At 37.1% G+C, this 25,889-nt stretch overlaps 2 protein-coding genes across 7 annotated transcripts in view; both read left to right on the plus strand.

The window, feature by feature from the left end:
* Positions 1-765: 765 nt before the first annotated feature.
* LOC307120749 (uncharacterized protein) lies at positions 766-13,642 on the plus strand. The gene is made up of 2 exons (XM_079807916.1): positions 766-998; positions 1,852-13,642. The coding sequence occupies exons 1-2, from the start codon at positions 875-877 to the stop codon at positions 3,255-3,257; spliced, it is 1,530 nt and encodes a 509-aa protein (XP_079664042.1). The 5' UTR covers positions 766-874; the 3' UTR covers positions 3,258-13,642.
* A 1,137-nt stretch (positions 13,643-14,779) lies between these two features.
* LOC307120411 (uncharacterized protein) overlaps positions 14,780-25,889 on the plus strand; it is a 35,337-nt gene continuing 24,227 nt past the window's right edge. Inside the window, exons 1-2 of one of the 6 annotated variants that reach the window (XR_013815791.1) lie at positions 14,780-15,301; positions 22,104-22,299. The gene's annotated coding sequence lies outside the window, so the exon portion shown is untranslated. Of the gene's footprint in view, positions 15,302-16,987; positions 17,536-22,103; positions 22,300-25,889 lie in introns of those variants that run through there. The other 5 variants (XR_013815792.1, XR_013815793.1, XR_013815794.1 and 2 more) reach the window with 5 other exon arrangements.

A 25,889-nucleotide genomic window follows, 5' to 3' on the forward strand; every position in this document is an offset into this window, starting at 1 on the left:
TACAAATATTTGAAAATTGTTTCAAAGCAGCTTTACAGTGAAAACAGGAAAATAATGCCACAAAGTTTCGGATGTACCGCAGATTTTTTAATTTATTTTTATAACTCATTCGTTTACATTATATAAAGCCTTAAAGTTCTGCATAATTAAGGGCGTGGCCACTTTGCGTGACAGGTGGATAGCCATTTATCTGCTGTCTGTTAGTCATCGCGTCACCTCAGCTCCACTCGCATCCCGCTTTTTTGCCCATTTTCTGTTATCCGGGATTGACATGCTGCCAAGATGGCAACGGCCAGCTCGACCCTACTTTACACTTCAAAACTGCTCTTCAGAATCCTATGGGTGACGTCATGAACACTACGTCCATATTTTTCTTACAGTCTATTTGCATTACGACAGCTTTTTATCAGTATCATAAAGAACGCAACACATCTCCCAGTAAGCCTAAAGAATGCAGCCAATCAGATGACAACTTTGAACCTTCTGAAGGGTTTCCAACTTTACAGTGTATCCGTAAAGTATTCACAGCGCTTCACTTTTTCCACATTTTGTTGTTACAGACCACACATGCAGTGTTTCCCTGATCTTTTTGAGGAATTATCAATAAGAAATCAGACACAATCACTTAAGTTTTTCCCCTGCTTTTCTCTTTCCACATTTTTTATACTCAACTATTCCGTTGTTAAACTATGTGCGCTTCACACTCCAGGCAGTGGGTGGCGAAAATGCACATCTATACGTTTATTTAGCAAAACGCGAAAAATCACCAGAAGAAGAAAGACACGCTCCGAACTGCTGTTTCAAAACAAAATATATGCATCGTTTTTAAAGCATCAACAGTTTTTTTAACCTACCACAATTTACAAGTAAAGCAATGCATTCAGACCATCGGGAAGAACACAAATATGTAAAGATGGAGTTTATTGAAGATTACAGTGAGAACAGGAGTGATCTAGAACCCGTCAGAGTGAAGCAAGAATATCCTGAAGAACAGAGAGGTTGGTGTTTATTCTTGATTCTTCATTAACGATGCTGTTAAACATGAAGGTTATAAAACTTATATCAGTTCAACAGATTGTCCTTTAATGGCCTATCCCGGCATTATACGTAAGTAAATGTAAAGATACTTTCATATGGAAATAATAGGAATAACCTCGCTGAGTTGTTGTAGGTTGTCTGTTATGAAATGTAGTAAAGGGATTTTTCACACACAAAAAAATGAAACTCCGACTTCATTTACTCACCCTCACATCATTACAAATAAATCTGTATATCTTCTTCTGCAGAACACTACAGATTTATTTTAAACGGAGACCTTTAAAAAAATGCATACATGTTTTGAACAATGAGGTTGTAAATTCTTGACTTTAAGTTCTTGAGCTCTTTGAAGTCTGGTGAATTCTGATAGGTTGTCGATGTTTTAATCGTTTGTCACATGAAAAAGTTGATTCTGAAAGGGATTCCATTTCAACTACATTGTTCCTCTGTGTCGTTCATAGTGGACGCTGCTGCTATTCTTTAACATTTAGAATGATTTTTTAAACTTTATAGTTAGATGACAATTATCGTTCTTGCTGTGTGAATAGGCCTTTGTTTTTACCAACATATGTTTGAATAATGTCTTTCTCATAGGTGCCATGTTTGCTAAAGAGATTAATTTAATTTTGACACTAATTTGCCATTAAAAATCAGGGTAGTTGCTATGTTTGGAAGAGATTAAATTACACAATTAAATTATTTAAAAAACATAATCAAACCAATTATAATTTTGTACATCAATTATAACAAATGTCCTTGACCTTCACATTTCGGTTTTTGATATTTTTTATATGTGACTTTCTTTCATTTTAGAACTGATGGAAGAGAATGAGAGGGGCAAAGAACTGAGTGAAGTGGAGGAGAAACATCAAGTCAAAACTGAAGAAAAATCTTTGAGTTGCTCACAGACTAAAGGTAAATGTGTGCGGGGAGGAGTCATCAAAAATATCTCCTGCCCTCAGTGTGGGAAAAGATTCCCATACAAACAACGTCTTAAACGTCACATGAGAATTCATACTGGAGAGAAGCCGTACACATGTGATCAGTGCGGGAGACATTTAGCCTCAGCTGAAGTATTGAAACGGCACCAGATAATTCACACCGGAGAAAAACCTTACAAGTGTTCACACTGTGACAAGAGATTCAGTCGGTCAGGACATGTGAAAAGACATGAGATGATCCACATTGGAGAGAAGCCGCAGACATGTGATCAATGCGGAAAACTTAAAGTATGTCTGTGCTCTCACTATAGAGAAAGACCATTTGACTGTAAACAGTGTGGTAAAAAATTTCTTAGGGCAGAACACCTGAAGAACCACCAGAAAGTTCATTCAAAGGAGAAGCCTCACATGTGTTCTTTGTGTGGAAAGAGTTTTTCCCAGCTGAGTTATTTTAAAATACACCAGAAAATACACAGTGGTGTGAAGGATAATGTGTGCTTTGATTGCGGGAAGACTTTTGTTACAGCTGCCCAATTGAAACAGCACCAGAGAATTCACACTGGAGAAAAACCTTACAAGTGTTCACACTGTGACAGGAGATTCAGTGTGTCAGGAAATATGAAAATACATGAGAGGATCCACACTGGAGAGAAGCCGTATACATGTGATCAGTGTGGGAATAGTTTTAAAGATAAAGGGACCCTTAATGATCACATGAGAATCCACACTGGAGAGAAGCCTTATAAATGTGATCAGTGCGGGAAGAGTTTCACACATGCATACACTCTTAAATTACACCTGCATTCTCACTCTGGAGAAAGACCATATAACTGTGATCAATGTGGTAAATCATGTTATTCACCATCATCCCTGAAGGTCCACCTGAAAGTTCACACAAAGGAGAAGCCTCACATGTGTTCTCTGTGTGGAAAGAGCTTTAGTCAGTTGGGCACTTTAAAAATACACCAGAAAAGACACAGTGGTGTGAAGAATCACATGTGCTTTGACTGTGGGAATACCTTTATTACAGATGCCCTACTAAAACAGCACCAGAGAATTCACACTGGAGAAAAACCTTACAAGTGTTCACACTGTGGCAGGAGATTCAGGCAGTCAGGAGCTCTGAACAAACATGAGAAGATCCACACTGGAGAAAAGCCGTACACATGTGATCATTGTGGGAAGAGATTTACTCAATCAGGTTCTCTATTGCGTCATACAAAAAGCAGATGTGCTATACTGTTGGCGAACATTGAGACACTGTCCACGCTGCTGTGAGTGACGTTTAGATGAGTATGTCAAAATGTGATGCAGGCTGATAAATTATTAGTCTTGCATAGTATTATTTAGTTCCTTGTGGTTGAAGAACGAGTGAAAGCATCAATTTGATATTTATTGTATTTTAATTATTTTTGAGGCAGATCTGGTCTTGCAATACAGCAGTAACTTATATGGAGACAAAATTGTTCCATAATTCCAAATAAATTGTTTATAATCCACAAATAAATGTAAAGTGTTACACAAAAATAAAATAACAAATAAATTAGTGCTGTCAAACGATTAAAATATTTAATCGCGATTAATCGCATTAATGCCATAGTTAACTCACAATTAATCGCACATTTTTATTTATTCTAAATGCCCCATTTCTTTTTGTCCCATTATTTTTTCTTATTTTAATGCTCTTATCAACATAGAAAAGTGGATCGGCTTGCTTTGTTCAAATGTTTGTTTTATTGAAAACAACATTGGCATACTGTAGTGTTCGATTTCACACCAACATTCTCACTTGAAGCAGTCATTCACACTTGGAGTAAATAATCGCTCACACAATGTAGCACTGTCCATCAATAAAAGGGTGAAAAAAATACTTTGTTGCACAAACAGCCCCTTCAACAGCCCTTTCTAAGGGATCAAAACAGGGTGATACAAAATAAAATTACAAAGTGCACATGCAAGGTAAACTAGGACTCCGCCTATAGTGCAGTTAAACCAGGGGTCGCCAACTAGTGAACTCCGGACCGCGAGATGCGTCCATCCGGACCGCGAAGCCTTTTGACGTAATGAAACAGTTAACGTTGCAATGCTCACTGTTACTACGTTCACTTCAGACCCAGACGCGCGGTCAAGCATGCAGTGAAGAAGAGACTGATGGTGCGCTCACACCGGACGCGAATGACGCGACATGCACGCCGCTTAATTCGCGCCGCAGAATGTCTATTTGCATCTTTGCATTGACTTAAATCACTCGCGCAAAACGCTTCATTCGCGTCCGGTGTGTAGGCTACGCACCATCAGAGCAGAAAGCAGCGCTCAAGACAAGCACTTTTAGTTGAAGACCCCTGAGTTAAACCATGGCTTAATACGTTTCTCATTTCGGCATCTCACGCTTGCCATCCACGTCTACTGTTTTAATGGCCGAAACAAGTGTGGGCAGCCGCAGCGTGCCTGATGTTTTGTTTCCGGTCTAGCTACACCCGGAGTGGTGTTGTAGTTTTTCTAACGTTACTAGTTGTTGCAACAGCATGTGAAAAAACTACAAAGTTTGTTAGACCAAAAAGAACGTTAATCTCGCGATAAAAAAATTAACGCCGTTAAAATAGGTTTGCGTTAACGGCGTTAATAACGCGTTTAACTGACAGCACTAAAATAAATATGTGCGGTCTCGTCCTGCATTGACTTATATATTACACAGTACGTGAACATTTTGTCCTAAAAGTTGATGTGTTAGAAGCAGGAAAAATGGGCAAGCGGTAGGATTTGAGCGAGTTTGACAAGGGCCCAATTGTGATGGTACTTTGACACGTACCACCTACCTAAGCATTGTTGCAGGCCACCCTTTCATGAAAACAGTATACCCTGGTGGCTGTGGCCTCTTTAAGCAGGATAATGTGCCCTGCCAAAAGCAAAACCAGTGCATGTTAACTGCTGGATGGCCACAAAGTGACATCATACCTCTACCGCTCTATTAAAGTCACATTGGACAGGAGTAAAGTTTAGGTGTAATTTGCTGTTTGTTCTGCAGTTGACCTGCAGGTGACCCGCAGCCCAGTCAGATCCGATATGTGCGTTCATGCCACTCTTTCATTTTCTGGGATATCTGCATTGGTTTCTATGGCAATGACGTTGAGTTGGTAGGCATATGCCAAAAACAGCAACAACAACGGCAGCATGGAGTGGTTTGCAGTACAAATGTTGTCTTAATTACTACATGACATTGTGTAGCCGCCACGCTGGACAGTGAGCGTTTCTATTCCGCACTTTCCTCCAGTTTCAAAACATGTCTCCATCACACATACCATGCGAAATCCTATCAGAGCGGTCAGACTGAAACAGATTTCCAGAACTGTGGATGTAGCTTGATGTAACGCATTTCATGTGATTTTTGGCAGTTCAGACTTGATAAATCTGATCGGATTTCAATCGGATATACACACAAATCGGATTTAGACTGACAGTATGATCGTAGCCTAAAGATTTATCTTTGTGAGCTTTGGTTAGAGGTGCTGAAATGCAACTTTATGCACAACTGCCAGCCTGCATGGTGAGGTTCTTTAGACACCAGCTGCTTCAGATGCCTGTTTGCTGCTCAGTGGCTTTTTAATTTTTCCCTTTTAATACAATTGATTTGTTTGACAGAAACTTCCCTCACCAAGCCTTTATCTGACATAGTTCTTCTGTGCTCTAAGTCACTCACAAATAATTAACTAATTTGATCATCTCTGTTCAGTTTTCATAAAATATTAGAATATTCATGTCTTTTGTGAGATATTGCACCATTTTATACTTTTCATCTTCAGAAAGATCATTATTTTCATTTACCTAAAGCAAGGAACACACCAAACCAACGCCGACCAACTAGTGAAGACGAAAGCAGACTGTGGAGTTGGCTCACGTCGGCAGCGTCTGGGTCCAAAGTTGCCCTGACACACCAAGCCAATGCTCGATATCCAACGGCCAAGTAGCACGTCCATTCTGCGCCTGCGTAAGAGTAAATAGCTTTCCGTACCAGCTGGTGGCCTGGAAACCGGAAGGGCTGCAGGGATATAAACAAAGTAACTCATCACTTCTGGGTTTTTTTTGTTGTTTTTTTTGTGCACTGGTTCGCTAGCTGAACAGCCATCAGAAAGATCCGATGGCCCGACTGACCGACAAGCCCTGGCGATACTTCAACACGTCGAATCGGCTGAAAAATAGCCGACGAGGACCAACGTCAGCCGACGGTGCGGAACACCGAGAAAACTAAGTTGGCCGACACACGAAAACTGCCCGACGGCCGACCGTCGGCTTGGTGTGTTCCAGACTTAAGAAGACCTGGAAAACTATTCCGTAACACTTTAGAATACTGTTCATGCATTGATGAATAACTACACAGGAACAAGTGAGTAATGCAGTATTAACACTCATTAACTATTAACTAACAATAAACTGATTAATAAATTAGTAACAGTTACATAATTTATTCATACTTTTTGCTAATTTCATGACTTACCAACCTTACCATAAAATTACCTTCTCACAACGTTGTCAGTACAATCTCTGGACGTTACAAGATTACCAACAAAGTTCCAGATACGTACTCCACATGTAATATTTTGGTAATTTTGTGACTCACTGACAACGTAACTACAACGTTGCATGCCTGTAATATCATTACCATCAAATGACCAACACATAACGTTGCCAGTATGATCTCCTAATGTTAATAGATAACCAAGGACGTCCCAGATGCGTACTAAATTCGTAATATATTGGTAATTCCATAATTTACTGGCAACGTAAATTCAACATCACCTGCTCGTAATTTCATTACCATCATTTGCAGGTTCTTTATGTTCTGATTTATTATGTTCTGATTATCAGAATGTGTAATATATACGTCAGACACAAGATTGAAATTCCCCTTAAGATACTTCTTTTCAACAATTAAGAATATGGAAGATCTTTTTATACAGTGACGTGTCACGTGACATAGTCACGTACGTGTGCCTCCGCATGGCACGCACACAATAGGCAATAATAGGCTTGTTCGACTTCACCCAGCGATGCGCAGGCCGATCGGCGGCTGACTTGAAGCAGTGCATGCGGGTTAGAAATTTTGTCCGACTTGAGACAGCGCTGACGCCACGTGACAGTGACTTATGTCAACAAAGTGCTGCGAGAGCAGAGGTGGACAAAGTACACAACTCCATTACTCGAGTAAAAGTAAAAGTACTACTGGTCAAATATTACTCCGTTACAAGTGAAAGTTGTAAAAAAACAATTTTTACTTAAATAAAAGTACTTAAGTATCAAAAGTAAATTTCCTTTTTTTATGTCAATGCATTATTTTATTATTGTTGCATTGTTGTATGAATGCATGCTATAGCCATCATGGTGGTTTAACCCAGTCAGTGATGCTCCATCCAACATGCTAGCATAGGACCACCTTGAACTAATTTAAATACTTGTATAAAAGTTACAAAGCTTTTAGGCAGAATGCACAAATCCTATACACTGATACACATCCGATATTCCCCAACTGTTTACGTCCACTTAAAGAGCACCTATCATGGCATTTAAAATGTTCCAAATATTGTTTTAGAAGTCCCCAACAACAGTTTTGCATGCATGCAATGACAAAAAAGACTTTAGTTTTCTTATAATATGCATTTATTTTTACCTGTTTTGACAGCGATTCTCAAATGATTCCTTTAGTGATTCACTTTTCAAAAACCTGCCTTTACGTGACGCTAATCTGCGGTGATTGGTCCGATGACCCAGTCAGTTGTGATTGGTATAGTCTGTGCAGATATTTTCGGAAACGGAAGTCTTATAGTGACAGTAATTTGTTAATATGTGTCAGGAGTTATGAATATGAAAACCGCGTCGGAACCGTTTGATTGTAATATGAGCCTCAGCTGATCTCATTCATAAAAAAACTCCTCTATTCTCCTCACGAAGACTCGCGACAAATCAACATCCCTCAGGGCTTTTAGTTCAAAAGTGTGCAGATGAGGAGACATATTGATAGATTCTCATATGTCTGTGTCAAATTTCTAAACAGAGGAGTATTTTTTATTCAATACTTCCTCAAAATGCGCAGATATAGCCTAATCGTGAGCGATTGAGTCTCTTATGTGTTGTTTTCAATTCATCCTGGCAGCCGGAGGGCGCTCTGTGCACATGTAGTCCATGTACAGACAGATGAAGAAGAACCATGTGCCATAATAGAAGTCCATAATAAAAGCTTCCTGAGATCGCGAAACATGCAAATAGAGACATTTGACGATTAAATAAACACACAATCGCCAAATGTATGGTTTGTCTTCAAGCCACTTAGTCTTCAAATGCTCATCCTTGGGCAGATGAAAAAAGTTTGCTTTTGAGTCGCACTTCACAACACAGCGTCTCGTGGCCATGATGTTTTCTAGTTTTCGCTGGCGTCTTGGAGCGCAATAAGTGGGCGTATCGTATTCAAATAACTTGACAAGTTGACGTCATCTAGTCAGAGAAAAAGCTTCGGTCTTCTAACGATTCTTAAAAATGACTCAGAGTCGACTCTTACTTTTGAAAGAAAATAACTTTATATACGGTGTACTGTCATATTTCAAAACTTTGCAGGATGTTTTTGTTCACTTAGATCTATGTTACACACTACATGAAAGGTAAATTTCAAAATTCCATGATAGGTGCTCTTTAAGACATAATCAACTTTGTTTACGTGAATACTCTCCAAAATGAAAATTTGGTCTGTTTAAGTGCGAAAAAACGCAAAAGAAAGCTCTATTCAGTACTCGTGCTCTGGCATCTGAGAGGCACAAAAACCAGACTGAACTGAGCTCTTTCATCATGCTTTTTAATGATTCATCCATATGTCTATGCTTCTCTTTCTCCCAGACATTTACATTTTTTAACATTTTATGAGACATTCATCAAGTGTATGCCAACGAAACTAATCTTTAATCTTTTCAGAAAACTGAAACGTACTTTCTAATATGGCCATGGGTGCACACACTGTGCCGAGGAACCGTCTTCTTCCATTTTGCTGATCAATGTTAAAAAAATTACCCTACAAAAGTGTTTACTTATAGGCTGTCTGCAAAAAAAAAAAAAATTTAATCCACTGACTTGCAAAGCTGCTACGGAAACGACTTTCGTCTTCGAGGACCTTGGAAGAAATGTAGTGGAGTAAAAAGTACGATATTTGTCTTTCAAATGTAGTGAAGTTAAAGTAAAAGTTTCCCTAAAAAATAATACTTCAGTAAAGTACAGATACTCAAAAAGTGTACTTAAGTACAGTACTCAAGGTAATGTACTTAGTTACTGTCCACCTCTGTGCGAGAGCGATTCGAGAGCAGTCGGCTAATATAGCCGGTGCAGTTTCTCCAGAGCAGCTGCACAAGGCTGCACGGACTCTGATGATGACAGCTGTTCCACGATTGGTCGGATTCACCGCATGACAGCGATCACGTGTCTCATGGTTATTCTAAAACCTTTAGTTCCACTAATGCTCACAAATCAGTTTTTATAACGGTAAAACCTTTTTTCATGTAGTCGATGTTATATTGTCATGTTTATCAAAATAAAATTGATAAAAACGTAGACCCCACTTCATTTATAGTGTAGGCTTATATGTTGAGCTTTATTCTTGTACAAACCATAAGCCGCGTTTCCACCGAAATTACCCGGAACTATTTGTACCAGGAACTTTTTTCCCAGGAACTTTTTCTCCCCCAGACCTGCTACAATCTGCGTTTCCACCGCGGTCTAAAGTACCGGGGAGATTAGGCAAATTAGTCCGGTGACGTGGGAATGCGCGCGACTGCTTCTCCCAGTTACCAACGGACAGTAATCACTTTTGCGCGATACTGTCTGCAACAATAACAAGTGTAGGTGATGCAAGCAGCGCTGCTTTTGCTGATTATGTACACACATTACCAACACTGTTTATTTAAACGTGCACTTTCACCTGGTTTGACCATTTTAATGCAAAATGGGATGATGGGCAATCCAAAATCTGAATGTGTTGTAATAGCTCAATTCCAAAACAAAACATTTTCTATAAAAGGATAATGAGGTTTCAGTCATGACAGATGTGTGAAAAGTTAATTGAATGAAAACAATAGACTGAATTAAGCAGTTGAAAGATTAGGTACTAGACTGCAAGTATTTTATTTTTTATCACAATAACATCTCTTAACATTCACCAAAAAAAAAATTCACATGACTAGTATTACAATATGCTTCATTAAATGCATAATTTTAGAGACTTCTTCCTCAAATTTGAAATGAAGCAGGACCACACTTATGGCTTCACTTAAGTTGTGGTTATAAGTTATTATACTACATTCACAATTATACATTTAAAAATATAATATTTGGGTTTTCTATATATGTTTATGTGCATATTCAGAAAGACTTGCGAGCAGCAGCCCTTTTATTTGCTTCCTACACTATATGAATACAATTAGAATGTGGTTATATAGTTAGAATGTGGAAATTAAAGACACAGTGACATTTTACACATTTTACTTTATTTTAGACAGATTAGTTCTTACAAAATTAAAATAAAAGTGTGCAAAGACAAATAAATTACTAGAACAATAAAATTAAAATATAAAATGTGAAAACAACAATATAAAAAAAAGTGTATTTTTCAGTAACCTGTCCAAGAGCTGTGCCAACACATACAATATATAAAGTACAAATGTGGTAGAGCAAATGCTTCATTCAAGCGGCTGGTCATTGTGGCTACTTCTTGAACGACTGGACAAACTGTCCAAGAACAGACAGAAACCCGGTCTGAAAGTCCCTCTGCTGCCGTCTGCTTTCTTCCGCTTCTGACTGGTGGAATGCCAGCTCTTGCCTCCTCATCTCTCCTCGGCCTGGCCATCCAGTAACAGCTGCATATATTGGTCAGGCTGTTCTTGTCCATGCTGCAGGACGGCCCGGTTAGCATCCTCCATGTCCCTCAGTGCATCAAGAAAAGTCAGTCCCTTTTCCTTTTCTCTAAGTAGAAAAATTGCTCAGAAACACATGGAAATTAATACACAAGGCAACCATGAAACAATAGAAACCATCAATTAATTATTTAAAGTGTTTTCACTACAAATAATGAACAATTGTTTGCCCAGCTTGAACAATGCCCAGTGTGCAATTTTTATCATGGGCAATTTAAGTTTACAATTAAAAACAACAAAACCATTAAGGATTACACATCAGTTTTTAAATATATACACATTTTTGTCAGCTTTATAACGTACTGGTGACCGCGGGGGAAAACACGCTGGTCTCCGTTGCCTGCGATTCATCAGGGCCACTCGTTACGTCTGGAAAAGCACGTTGAAAAAAATTACTGCAACGTGTTTAAACACTCCAACGAGTTTAATAGATGATACCAAGATGATATATTTACCTTACCTTTACCTTCGGATTCCTGGATGGTTTCCAACAACGCACTAGCCGAGTCTTTCGTTACCGCTGCCCTAGAAAAGGACGGTCTGTGTCCCAGCAACGCGTCCAGGCGGTCATACCACTTGTTGATACGCCGGTCGGAACCGCTCCGGTTGTTATGATCCTTTAATTTCTTGTAATCTTGTCTTAATTTCTTCAACTTCTCTCTGCACTGTTTTCCAGTGTGACTGGAACCGAGCCGATATCTTCAGGTATACCTTTTCATTACGGGTCGCCGTTTCCAGTTCCCGCTGGATGTCCTCCTCCGCATATATGCTCAATAAAGCCTGAACCTCGTCGTCGGTCCATCGGTCGAATTTTTTGTTGAACTCCATTGTTGCAAAAAAAAAATTTACTGAACGCAAAACCCACGGAACCCACCACGCAAAAGACTTGTAAATATGGCGGTGGAAAAAAAAAATAGCTGCGAGACCAATCAGCATGTTCAGCGCCCAAGTCCCACCCCCGAAAGTTCGCGAACTTTTGAAAAGTCCCACCTCGCAAGCAGGGCCGTTTGGAGGGGGAAATATTTACCCGGAACTTCATTTAGACCCTGGTTCCTGCGGTCGAAACACACGAGTTCCCCCCCAAAGTTCCTGGTTCCGGGGTAAAGTTCCTGCGGTGGAAACGCAGCTATAGACCGTAAAAAATTATGGACAACGCGACTTCATTGACTTCCGCTGACCAGAGTTGAAGCTTTCGGAGGCCACACACGGAGCTGACATCTTGGGACCGAGTCTGCGCAGTAGCGATCTTGGGACCGGAGTTGCGCAGTAGAGGCGTGATAATCAAAAGCCCGCCCACACTCTCACAGATGCAGAACAATTCATTATGATGGTGTGAAATATTCAGTTATGGAAATGTAGAAATGAAAGCTAAAGCTCCAATCTCCTCCCAAAAATCCTGAAAAAAGTCTGTTAGTGCCTCAGTGACAACTTCACTCAGAGAAGCTGTCAATCTCAGCTGTCAATCAAGACGTCACACCCCCCGTTTTTATAGCATCAAATAACTCACTAAAACTTATTTTAAAAAAACGAACACTTTAAATGAAATCATCGTGATAAAAACTGCCTAAAATAACAGAAACCATCTTTAGGAAACAATTATTTGAAGTGTAAATGAATTGTTTAGTGTGTCTCGCGTCCATTCTAATACATGGAGAGGTGGAGTTTGAGCTATACTAGGACCAACCACCAGGGGGCGATTGAGGCGGGGAGGCTTCAGTTTCTGAGAGGAGCACTACAGGCTTGGTACAAACTGACGCTGTATTAAGCAGTACATAAAGTATTACATGACAATAGTGTCTCTGAAACATTTGTGTATTGACAAATATTGCATTTATTTCATGTCAGCTGTGATAAAGTTTGCAAACACAGCGCGAGCGTCACTGCGGGAAGCAGAAAGTGTCCGACTTCACGTCTCCGTTTGCAGCTCCTCCCCGCCTGCACGCGGCTACTCTCGCCGATCGGCTCCATCCAGCCGCAGCCGATGTCGAACACACCTATTATTATCAATATTACTAATAATAGTGAATTTTTCTGGGGTGTTACATTTTTTATTGCATAATATTTCATAGAAAACGTTGGAATAATGACAGACATGGCCTTTATACATCTCATCTAACATTAGTAGATACTGAATGAGAACGCGCGTTTGCCTGGTGGCCATTGAGAGTTGCCATGGCAGCCATAAACACAAACAGCTGGAGAGGACAGCGTTGACATTTCTCTCTGTTTTATCGCCAGTTATCAAAAAAAAGTTCAACAACGGCGTCAGATTGGTTAAGTAACATTACCTACAGTCTACTTCAAGTATTTTTGTTAATATTTATACCTCTATGGTATATTTCCTGAATCATTTGAAATGTCAACTAGCAAATGGTATGCTAGCATAGCATAGGCCTATACGTTATGTTTATAATGCTGAGCACAGAGCTTCTTGAATGCTTTCATTCATGTTCCGCTGTATGGCCTATGTTTTTGTTATAATAATTTGGGTGTTTTATTGTTCGTTTTGAGTGTTTTTCAAAATAAATGAACTGAAGTCACTTTGAGTCTGCATTCGTCATTCACAGCTATTGAAATATCCTTTAAATTAGTTTGGGCAAATGAGGACATAAATTAGGATAAACTACAGCTTGTCTGCCTATTGAAAAATAAATAATTATAAAAATTACCAACTGATTAATACCAACACACAACTATTGATCCGTGACGTTGCCACGACATTGCAGTTACTAACTGGCAACGTTACAAAGTTACGTTGTGACGACGTATCTGGGCATTTCACTTTTCACCACAACGAAAGTTTAGTCAGCAGATTACGTCGCAGTTACGTAACAGTCACGTATTTGTGTTAGCTAGGTAGTTGAATGTGGTAGTTCACTATTAGTTAATAAATAGCTACTATTTTTTTCATACCTCCCATAGGACTACTAAGAACCACTATATACAGGTTCGTAATTAATGTGAATAATGCATAATGTATAATTGATTTTAAAGTAAATATGGTAACCCACTAGTAATGACTCAAGTGTTACTACATCCTATTAAAGGAATTACTAATTATTTGAATCGGTATTCTAAAATGAAAAACATTATAACTCTCTAGTAATGACATAAGTCATTGTAAACATTTGACATTTTTGTAAGGTTTTGGATAATAAATCAAGTGCATCCGCCTAAAGGAATTACTAGTTATTTGGATCAGTATTCTAAAGTGAAAAACATAATAAATCAGGTTTTTGTAAGGTTTTGGATGGTAACACTTAATACTGATCCAAATAATTAGTCATTCCTTTAGAAGGATGTAGTAACACACTACTAGTAGTTGGTTACCATTACCTTCATTTTAGAATGAATTATACATTATGCATTATTCATGTTAATTATGAATATAGTAGGCTAGTTCTTAGTAGTCCTCTGAGAGTTATGAAAAAAATGAGTTTCTTGTTAGTTAGGCTAATAAACCCTTTTCCCATATTGTGATGACGCGTTTTAACGGTCATCAATATCGTAAATCCTGCATCGTTTTTTGCATTTTCATTTTTTTTTTTTATATATATATATTGTAAGAGAGGATTCTTATATAAATATTGAAAGGTATTGTGAACTTACAAATACACTTCCAGATACACACAACACACACACACACACACACACACACACACACACACACACACACACACACACACACACACACACACACACACACACACACACACACACACAGACATACATGAGACAAGACCCTAAGCAAGAGGACAAAAGGGAAGGAAGAATGTCCAAATATGGCAAAGAATGAAGAAACCACCATCCTCTGTCGGTGGGGGGACACAAGTCAGCTCACAGCCAGTCAGCAGTTTCAGTTCCTCTGGAAAAAACCAAAGAAACTGCATTGAGATCAATGTAAACGATTCTGTATAAATACCCCTGACTTTTGTTTCTTGGATGTACATCTTTTGATTTGTTTGATAGGTGCATCCTTGTGGAGAAAGTAGTTCTCTACGAGGATTTGCTCAAATTTCTCTGCTGTATTATTTTAACTTGAATTGATCGGATAAGAACAAGTAATTTTTTTTACATCTATTGCTTTGAACTGCATAGCCTACAAGGTTAGCCTGTGTATTCGTCCACTCATACAGGACAGCCCTGTTGAGATTGGATAAGCTGAAGTATTATAATCTGTAACCTTTTGATATTTTGCTAACAAATATTAATCATTGTGTAACCAGTATTTTTTATATTTTGTTTAAATACATTTTTATTTTATAAAGACAAATACTGTTCAGTTTTTACTTCAGCTTATAAAGACAGTTCTATAAGAATAGAAAGAGCATTCTAGTACATCTATCAAGGTCAACCATCCATGAGAAAATCTGCTGGAGGGTAAGCAATCATGAATTAATTCAAATGGTTATTGACTGATTTTTGATTTTGTATTGTTCAATAAAGGGTATAGAGGTCATACACCTAGATTACTGGTATAAGTTAAACAAGCCAGTGAAGGTTTAGACCTAATTCTGACCTGACAGAACAAGACTACTTAGTTGCAATTATTATTATTGTATTCTAAGGGTTAATCAGGACCTGAGATACCAGGTCTAACCAAAAGGTTTAAACAGAGACGAAAAAGTCTATTGAATTTGTTCCTGTTGGTGGCGGTAATGCACTTAAAGCCTGTCTGTCAAACGGCAATAAACAAAAGAAGAAGATCGAAAAGAAGCGCCATCCCTGGCCCTGTGCCAAATGCACCGTAAACCCTCACGGTCTTCCTACGAGTCCGCACTTTCATGACATAACGCCGCTTTTTTGACTGTCGGGAAGAAGGAGATATATCCAGCTGCAGCCCCGCAGCACACCAGTTTCAGAACACCAGTTTCAGAACCCCATCCACAGAACCGGAAGTGAGCGGCGTAGTTTTCATATGGATTTTAAAGTTACTTTTCTATTCATATCCTTGATCAAGAGAAACATGCATTTAAGTCAGTGAGATGTGAATAGAAGCATGAAGGAGAATATGTTGAGTTGTGTGGGAGATTTCTGTCATGATAGCGGTGAACGAATATTGAATCTGTTCACATCTTTCACGTTTTATCATTAAAGCTTTTTTTGCATTTGTCAAAAGATATTATTTGTCTTAATATTAAATAATTATTTATTAATAAAACATATTAATTTTGTTTTCAGGGATGAAAACACTTTTATCTTTTCAAGTATTTCTGCAGAAATGCCATGATATGGGCTTAAGAGTCACAAGTTTTTCCCCCGGTTTCACAGACAATGCTTAAACTAATCCTAGACTAAAATGCATGTTTGAGCTATTTTAACTGAAAGAATCTTGCACTGACAAATCTTAAAATATGTCAGTGGCATTGTTTTGTCTCAAGATGCACACCAGTAATGTTTTTTTCTTGGGCACGTTTATAAAAGTTACTTAAATGTCCTAATTGAACTAAGGCCTAATCCTGGCTTAGTCTAAGCCCTGTCTGTGAAACCAGGCCATAGTGTTTTATTTTTTATTATGTGTCTTTTAAATTATTTTTAAACCTATTATTTTAGAAATATTTGATATATGTCCTATTTGTTTTCTTTCAGAGAAACACATGTTTCACTTTAAGGCCTTGTATTAAATAGTTATTTTTATTTGACATTTGAAATGACACAGAAATGTCTCATTCTCTATCTATTATTTTCAATCGAAATAATACGATTGAATATAGAGTCAAATGGGAAACACTTTAAAACATGTTACATTAGGCCTAATATATATTTAAAATAATAATAAAAAGTTGTAGTGTTAAAATAACAATAAACTACAGTGTTTGTGTCCATTAACATTAAATATCATAGGCTATTTTCTGTCAGTATTATTTGTAACAACATGAATGTGAACGAAATAATGATATCTATAGTCAAATGGGAAACACTTTACAACATGTTATAACATGTTATATATAGCCTACATTTATTAATATTTTTTTTTAAATAAAAACTGTGTATAGTTTTAGCCTGTTTCCATGAAGTATAAACTGCTGTCTTTGTATTCATTGATTTAAGCATGATCAATAGGCTATATAAATATGTTTTAAAATGTTGATCATTGTACATTATGACATGCATATTATATGAACAGAAAAGTGACTTAAAAGTATTATTGTTAAATATTGTAGACATCGATCCGTTCAAAATCCATGTGAAAACAGCTTATATTTAACAAAAGAAAATTACATTGATAGCGCAACTAGCCTGTTTAAGCCCCGCCCTTCACTTCCAGTTCTGTGGATGGGGTTCTGAAACTGGTGTGCTGCGGGGCTGCAGCTGGATACTATTGGTCCGCCGCGGAACCCACAACAGTGCGATCTCGGCACTCGGCAGAAGTGCGCATCAAGGGTGCATATCGACCTCAAAAGGGGGCGCTCGCGAGCACCCTTCTGTGACCTAAAATCCTAAAATGACAAATGGCCCTGACCGTGCGTGGACCTTTTACGGTCTATGGCGTGGGCCTAACGGACACGCGCACGCGGTATCCATTGTAAGTCCACAAGACCGAGAGTGCATGTGAAGAGTGCCATTTGGGACAGGGTCACGCTCTCTCTCTCTCTCAGCGTGAATCGTCTGAGGTAAGTTAAGCCGCCCATCCACTGTGCTATTATAGAATGATTAAACTACAATTTGCTTATGTAACATTATTCTGTTTTCTTAAAGTAAAGCGACATTTGCGCTATGTTAGCGCGGCAGGCAACAATGTGAGGAATTAATGTAGGCCTATTGTTTCAATGCTTGGAGTGATAATGTTACAGTCGAATTGGGAATTCATTTCTTATTTCTTTATTTCTCGTTTGACATTCACCTTAGCGGATTAAGTGAGTTTGTTGCGTTACTTTACGTCGATAAAATTAAAATATGTATTGGAAGGGTTAATAAAACACTTTATTGAGCCAAAGAGGACGTTTGAAATCCATCAAAATCTGTAAATGTTAATAACGCCATGCCAATGCTCTGTTTCTGCAAATACAAAACATATTTTATTGCTGTGAATTATTAGACAAGAGAACTAGGGTGAATTAAGGGTGATTGGGACATAAGGTTGAATGGGACAGTAGGCTAAACTATACAGAGTTTATTTTTTCTCCTGATGAGTGAAAATAAAAAACTTTTTTGCTCAGCCCTAGCTGTGAGACTGCATAATCAAAATGGCATGCCCTCATTGGTGTGACATCACGTGGGTGGGCGTAGCAAACATCAAAAAGGAAGTTGACCCTGCAACACATGAGGTGAAGAAAATAACAATAGCTTTTTCTAGTTTTAATAATAAGGTCATAAAATTGTCATAGCAAATATATTGCCAAAACCTTTGATTGAAATATGAATATGATGTATTACTGCAGCAAAATCAGTAAAATATAGTTAATATAATGTTTCTGTTTTCAGAATTTTATTTTGTCCTATCCAACCAAACACAATTTGGGTGAATGGGACAATATAGTTTTGGGTGATTGGGACAGTGCTTAAAGGCTTTGCTTATTAAGAAAATGACTGACTTTGCAACAGAGAACCATTGTGTATGCTATGTATGCTCTAAACTGGTGTTTTCTCATCACAGTTTTGTGCAATATATGAACTATGACAATTTACTCTAATACACTTACTACGTTCAAACTGTCAATCCAAATCCAAATCAAATTTTTGTGCATATCCGATTGGAATCCGATTAATTTATCTATTAATTTAATTTTTTAAAATTATTTATTACATTTGGGGGAAGACAATTAAATGTGTGCAATGAAATTTGGGGGAAGACAATTAAATGTGTTCAGTGAATATTTGGGGGAAGAGAATTCTGTAATGTATGAGTTGTCAGCAGATTTATAAACATTGAGTAATAAAGTTTAACCAAAATAAACATGGGAGTCATGAGGAACAGACAGTGTGATTTTGCATATGAAATTATATCAAAGTCTGAACTAACGTGTGCAACAATGCTTACACTACCCAAAATCAATGACAAGATGTGCTGTCCCAATCACCCAAATATTTAAAAAAAAAAAATGTTTTGGCTCAGTTTACATAAAAGTGTATGTCGCACCACCTTTCATTATGATATAACTTTTTTTCCTCCTCAAATGGATAGGTAAAATCTTCAGTATTATAGATATGTATAATGTGTTGGGCTGATGTTTTTAATTTATTGCTAGAAACCTTGCAAAAGGCGGAGATTCAAAAACTGTCCCAATGACCCTTAATTCACCCTATATGAATATTCATAATGATGTACTAGATATTTAGCCTACCTATTGTACTGTAAACTACTGTAAAGATGGGTGCCATTTGTATTTGTTTTGATGTTTTAGTCATCTCAGTTTGTGTGGATTGGAATAACAGTTTAAAAGTAGAATAGGAGTTATGCTTTCTGCATATGCTTCACTCTAGGGCTGTGCGATATTGAAGAAAAATGCGATATGCAATATCCTTGTTAAATAATGCGATATTCGATATGTGATACGATATTGCTTTAAGTGTGTAAAATCTATAAATTATATTTAAAAAAAATTAAGAAATGAGAATGACACCATTTATGTGTTTCACGTTTTCATAAGAACTAAAAACAGTAGTCTTCACATAAATATACACTGAATACACTGATACATAATAAAGCTACAAAGGTTATTCAGCCAAGAGCACTGAGTGATTTTCTCGTTCTTTTGTTGTTTGACAGACAGCGGCAGGTTTGCTGTATTAGAAGGTTTACTGTATTAGCAGGCTGCCACTTTAAGACCTAATACACGGATCCAATTGACACGCATTAGGTTTCTTTCCCCAATTGATATTGTTCACTTCGCATAACCGACTGTGTTTACATGAATACTCATCAAGACATACCTGTGTGTGTATTTGACAGTTCGAGTGTGTAACAAGACACAAAAAAAAGAACGGCTTGTGCGCATGTTTCGGTGTGTGTGTGTGTCAGACAGCAGACAGCGCGAGACTGCAAGAAGTTGTTTTTCTCAAGTTATTGCGTTTAATAACTCTTTTTAATGTCAAGCAAGTCACATAAGTAACAGTTGCGTGCCCAGTCTATTCTCTGCTATATACGTCGACCTAAAACGTACAACTTTCACGATGTTGAAGTAGCCTATTGATGCTGCGTGCCGTTGCAATATGCATATCGCGATATGAACATTTGCGATATTTCGATAATTTTGATATATTGCGCAGCCCTACTTCACTCAAATAATCAGTTTCTACCACAAATCATAATAATAAAGTGAGATCTCTGCTGGTGATCCTGTATGACTTGTTTCAGGAGTGTCTATTAACAGAGCTTATTTCAGTGACAGTCATGTCCATGGTTTCTGTTCTCACCTCATTCTTTATGTTGATGTCTTGTAAACCGTGTCATGGAAATTGTAACTTTAATAATTGTGAGGCTGAAATTGAAAAACAACCAAATGCCTTTATAAGTTTTTATTCTTGCAAGAGGCTCATTCTAACATACTGAGAGTGTTCTGCTGTGAGAAGACCAGTAAAAGGGCCCAGTAAAATCATTCATGGGCTGTGTGGGACTTCCTGTCATTTGGATAAAACGACTCCTTGGTATTCAGTTATCTGCTGCATCTGTGGCAACTTGCACACAAAGAAAGGATGCAGATTGTTCAAGGCTGACCCCCAAAAATGTGTTTATCACAAGACAACCAGACAGGGGGTAGCATGTTTTCACCATACCAGTCATTTCTTTTATTTTGGACAGAAACGACTTGTACAACCTGCGGTGTTCAAATTTTCCTTTACAACTGCAACTTAGAGCTCATATAACTGGCTCATTTAAATACTGACAAGTTAAATGAAACTAAACCAAATACGAGGGAATTACACAGACACGTTATTTGTTGGTTACAAATTTCTATATTTCTTTATTTATGCCTTTTTATTCTCTTACCATCATTTACAGTGGTTTCTTTTAGTTGTAGTATTTTTTATTTGTATTTGTATTTTAAATGACTTTATATAGATATCTTTTGAAGTCATGGTTCGGTGCACGTTTGACACAGAAGGGGCGAGAAAACTAAATATAAAATTGGTTTTTTTTTAAATTGGTTTACTAAACAAATTTAGTCTATCCTTAAATTAATTCAATTATAACTACATTTTTCTTAATGATGAAAAAAAGTATCTCTGCTAATTCTGTAAACTAGGAGACCTTACTTGCACATTCCTGTAATATTAAAGGTTAACAACAAAGCCCAAACTATAAGCTTATATTCAGTTGCTATTTATCTTTTAGATATAAAAATCAACACATTGGGCCTCATTCATGAAACACGAGCTGAACAAATTTGTGTGTAAATCGTTCGCATAGCCGCACTGACATAAATTTTCATATTTTCAAAATGTTAGTTGGTATGAAAGAAATTTACACTTGCTCCCTACCACGTGTAAATTGTGCATAAAACATTTTGAACGTTCTGTGTTCTAAAGGCAGAATTATGTCAAACATCAAAAGCGCCTATATATAGCACGCAGAGGAAAATAATTAAAAATGTCGTATTTTTATTTTATTTTTATATATTATTATTATTTTTTAAATTAACACTTTGTTAAAACTGTAGTTTTAAATTAGTAATGTCCAAAGCATTATTTCTCGCGATTTTAATTCCTGTGTAAATGCATTTATGCCGCTTCACAGAAGCATTAAACGGTCTGTGTAAACTATGTAAATTTTTGTGATTTTATGCTGCTTCAGATTCGGTTTCTGTGCCGTGTTTGCTGTGTAAAGATGCCTTAATTTAGGCAAACTGATGACATTGCATTTTGATGCACTGTGTACCATAATAATTTTGCAACGGGTAATAGACAGCGCTCGTCACTGTCACTTTTTACCAGGCAGTCCAATCACAATGGGGCAGGGGCAGGAAAAAATCTACACCGACCAATCATCCCACTTGTACACCGACAGAACAACAATAATGGAGAAGTTAATACTGCTTTTAACTGCATTTTTTATATTCAGTAATATTCTTCAACTAAAACATTACTGCAGGATTCCGGACATCCTGTCCAGTTCATTACACCCCTACAAAATAGAAATTAATAGAATTAGCATAAGTTACTCTTCTATAGATAGACTGATAGACATTAATGCTTAAATGTGTCCGTTATTATAAAACTGATTTATTTTTGATTTCTGCAGATCTGCTTCTCCTGCCACACAGCACTTCACTTTAAATGAAGCTCCTCCCATAACAGATGACCAACCAATGCTGGAACATTCCCATCAGTCTACAAGTGAAGAAGAGTTCATGAAAGTTTCTTATGAAAGAACATTGGGAACATGAGTGATCCAGAAACCTGCTGAATGAAACCTGAAGATCCTGAAGAACAAAGAGGTTGGTGTTTATTCTTGATTCTTCATCATCTAAATGCACTGCTTAAATGTTCTAGAACTGAAGTGGCATCTTAGTCAATATGGTTATCTGAGGTCAAAAGCAGACAGCACTTGGCAACAGTCAGATTGTAATTTCCACAACAACCGATACCACGGTTAATAAAGCAAAACAGTAATCATAATTTGGTAAAAAAAAGTATGGTGATGTGTTGTTTAAAAGGTGTGTACTTTATTTTGGTGATGACACCTGTGTGAAACAAGGTTATTATCGTTTTGCATTTTTTAATTCGTTTTTATTTTATTATCGTTTTGAATTTTGCAACAAATTTCAGTTTAGTTTTAGTTCGTTTTATGAATAGTTTTGCTAGTTTTAGTTTTTATTTTGTAAACACATTTCTATTTAGTTTTTATATATTTTGTTTCAGTTTTAGTTTTAGTAATTATAGTTTAGTTAGTTACCAGAACGAAGTGTAGAGACCAAATCAAGATTTTTAATTTCAGTAAAGTTTAATGTTTGCACAGATTAGAGTTCACTCTAATGCAGACATCTTAATAATATAATAATGGAATACAGATTGTTTTATATAGTGCCATGTCAGCATCTAAGGCTATATTAATGGCAAAAATGTTATTACAAAAATACAAATATCACATAAATACATTTAAAACCAAGCAAACAAACACAAGTCATATTATACAAGATTTTTCAAATTAACTTATGATTAAAATATCCCAAACCTTTTCATGCATAATGTTACTAAATAAGCCCTTAAGTGAAATATCTTGATAAAAGAGCATTCTTATTTTAACCCAGGACAGTCCAACAAAAGAGGGGAATCTTACAAAACATAAAGTTGGGTCTTCACCTTTAAGAGTCAAACTATGACCTATACGACAATCAATGGTCTAAGATTGAACAAAGAACCAAATAAATGCAATGTAAAAAATATAAAAGCAAAAATGATAAATTCCAGACAAACTCATTCATATTAAAGATGAAATATTGTTAAACAATTATAAGCTTATTTTAATTTCTTCAGTAGTACAATGTAGGCTAGCAGTGTGACCACAGGTAAAGTCATCTGACTACAGCCAACACAAACTGTTGTGAAGACAAATAATTATAATTAAATAATGAAGTGTGTGTGTGTGTGTCCTGGTAACGTTATTCCCTACTTTGTGGGGAAATGTCTCCACACGGATAATAATATTAGTAGTAGTAAATAATTTGTAAAAATAATAACACATTTGAGCCTGTCAATATTTTGCAATCATGAAATCTCAAACACACAGTAGCACTTGCTACTATAGTTGCTGTTGCACCTGCATCTCTCATCGCGTATGAAACGGCACTCTAATAGCAGTGATCTTAAGTTAAAAGGAGTTCAACGTGCGTCTCATTACCTTGTGTAATTTCCGATTTCACTGCCACAAACGCATTCTTTGTGAGCAGCCGTTTCTAGCGATGTGTTCACTGTACGCATCGCGTCCATAGACAGTAAAAGAAAGGTCGCGCCACAGGACAGCGGTTAATCTCCTCAGATCACTTCACGTGCAGTAGCGCCATATACAGACACTCCCTCAACCGCCATAGGTCAGATTTTCCGCCACAGTAAAGAGAGCTTATTAATTACGAAAACGAATATTTATTTTTGCTAATTATTATTTCATTTCAGTTCGTTTTTCAGTAAGAGTTGTTAGTTTCGTTTAGTTTTAGTTTTTTATTTATTATGATTTTTAAATTTTATTTCAGTTTACGAAAATGTTTTTTGACCAATAGTCAGAGGTGTCAAAAGTATTCGCATTCATTACTCAGGTAGAAGTATAGATACTGGGGTTTAAAAATACTTCTGTAGAAGTTGAAGTATCAAATCAAGCTTTTTACTCAAGTAAAAGTACTGGTTTCAAAACTACTTAAAGTATAAAAGTAAAAGTAATGTAAGGGGAAAAAATGCCATTAAAGGGGTAGTTCACCCAAAAATGAAAATTGTCATCATTTACTCACCCTCAAGTTGTTCCAACCTGTATGAGTTTCTTTGTTCTGAAGATTGAAAAATGTTTGTAACCAAGCAGATTATATGCAATCATTGACTGCCATAGTATTTTCCCCTACTATGGCAGTCAATGGTTGCTCTATCTGCTTGGTTACAAACATTATTCAGAATATCTTCAGAACAAAGAAACTCATACCGGTTGCAACAACTTGAGGGTGAGTAAATGATGACAGAATTTTCATTTTTGGGTGAAGTATCCCTTTAAGGACAAAAGATTAGGCCGCGCCACAGTGCATACCCCACCTCCTCAAACAAACATTTTTCTAAAGGCCATAATGACTATCATGTTATATTAAAAAGTTAATGTTGAACATTTTTAGATGCACTTGCGTTTCAGCCGCATATATTCACATTGAAAATGAACGCATTTTAGGACAATGCAAATACATTAAAGAACCATATGTGTACTACTGAGCATTAACGTGTTTCATGGAGCGGCATATTTGATGACTAATTGCCTATAAATATTTTAAAGGTGCAAAAAGTCAAAATTCAGAGGCATGTTATCAATAACCATTTTTTGAATGTATGATCAGTGTGGCCAGATTGGGTAGACAATTTCCAGCCCAAAATCCTCACCAAATGTACATTTATATAAAAAAAAAATGGTTATTGATAACATGCCTGGTTATTGATAACAATTTTGCACCTCTTACAATACTTATAGGCAACTAGTCACTCCAAGAAAAAAAACCAAAACTTTAACTGCCAAAATAATGTGATATTATTTTATTGCCATACCAGTCAATGTTGATAAGCAAGTTACCATTTTATCTCCTTAAAACATAACATTGATGATAAAAAATTAAAAAAAAAAAAAAATCCCAATAAAACGGATCAAATATGACTATATGTCCAGGTAGAAACTGTCAAAACGGCTATCCCTCAGAAAAACACATACATAATTTTCAATGTCAACAGTAAGAAGCCAATTTACGTGCAAAAAGTGCCCAATATAGAGATTGGAAAAAGCAATGTAATAAACAGGCATTTAACACGTTAATGCACACACCACTGCCAAAATGCGTAATTCATTGATACTGTACAATAATGCGTCAACAAATAAATAACAACAATGCGCTTACCTTTGTGTTGCACTTTGCTTTGACAAAACTACAGTACGTCTTTCGTGAAGTACATGGCACATGCACTTAGCACAGTCAAAACGGATTAATCGTTGATTTTAACCTTTCAGCAACTGTCGGGGTTGCTAGTTGCAGATGTCCTAAGTGTGTATATGATGATGGACAGGAGTCACGGTTATATTTATAAAGAGTCTTCGAGTCACAGGTGTAATTCACGTTTGAGAGTTGAGTCACTCTCCCACTCTTTACTGTAGATACAACTTACTGTATATTTATTCCACTAGTATAGTGATCACTGGAATATACATCTACGAGTTATCGTGCTAAAACCCCGGCTAAAGTCATGAATGAGCACGTCTGCCTGCTGATCGCTGATTGGCTGAAAGTGCGTGCTCGTCGGCGAGAACCCGCCCTATCTGGCAACATGGTGTGTGATTTGTGCAGGTGCAGGC

The sequence above is a fragment of the Gobio gobio genome (genome assembly GCF_949357685.1).
Source record: "Gobio gobio genome assembly, chromosome: 24".
NCBI lineage: Eukaryota > Metazoa > Chordata > Actinopteri > Cypriniformes > Gobionidae > Gobio > Gobio gobio.

What these genes read in the sequence shown, in the direction of transcription:
- LOC307120749 (XM_079807916.1), top strand. Translation starts at nt 875, where the DNA reads ATGCATTCAGACCATCGGGAAGAACACAAATATGTAAAGATGGAGTTT. An exon ending in ATATCCTGAAGAACAGAGAG is followed by an intron (nt 999 to 1,851) that starts GTTGGTGTTTAT and finishes CTTTCATTTTAG; the next exon opens with AACTGATGGAAGAGAATGAG.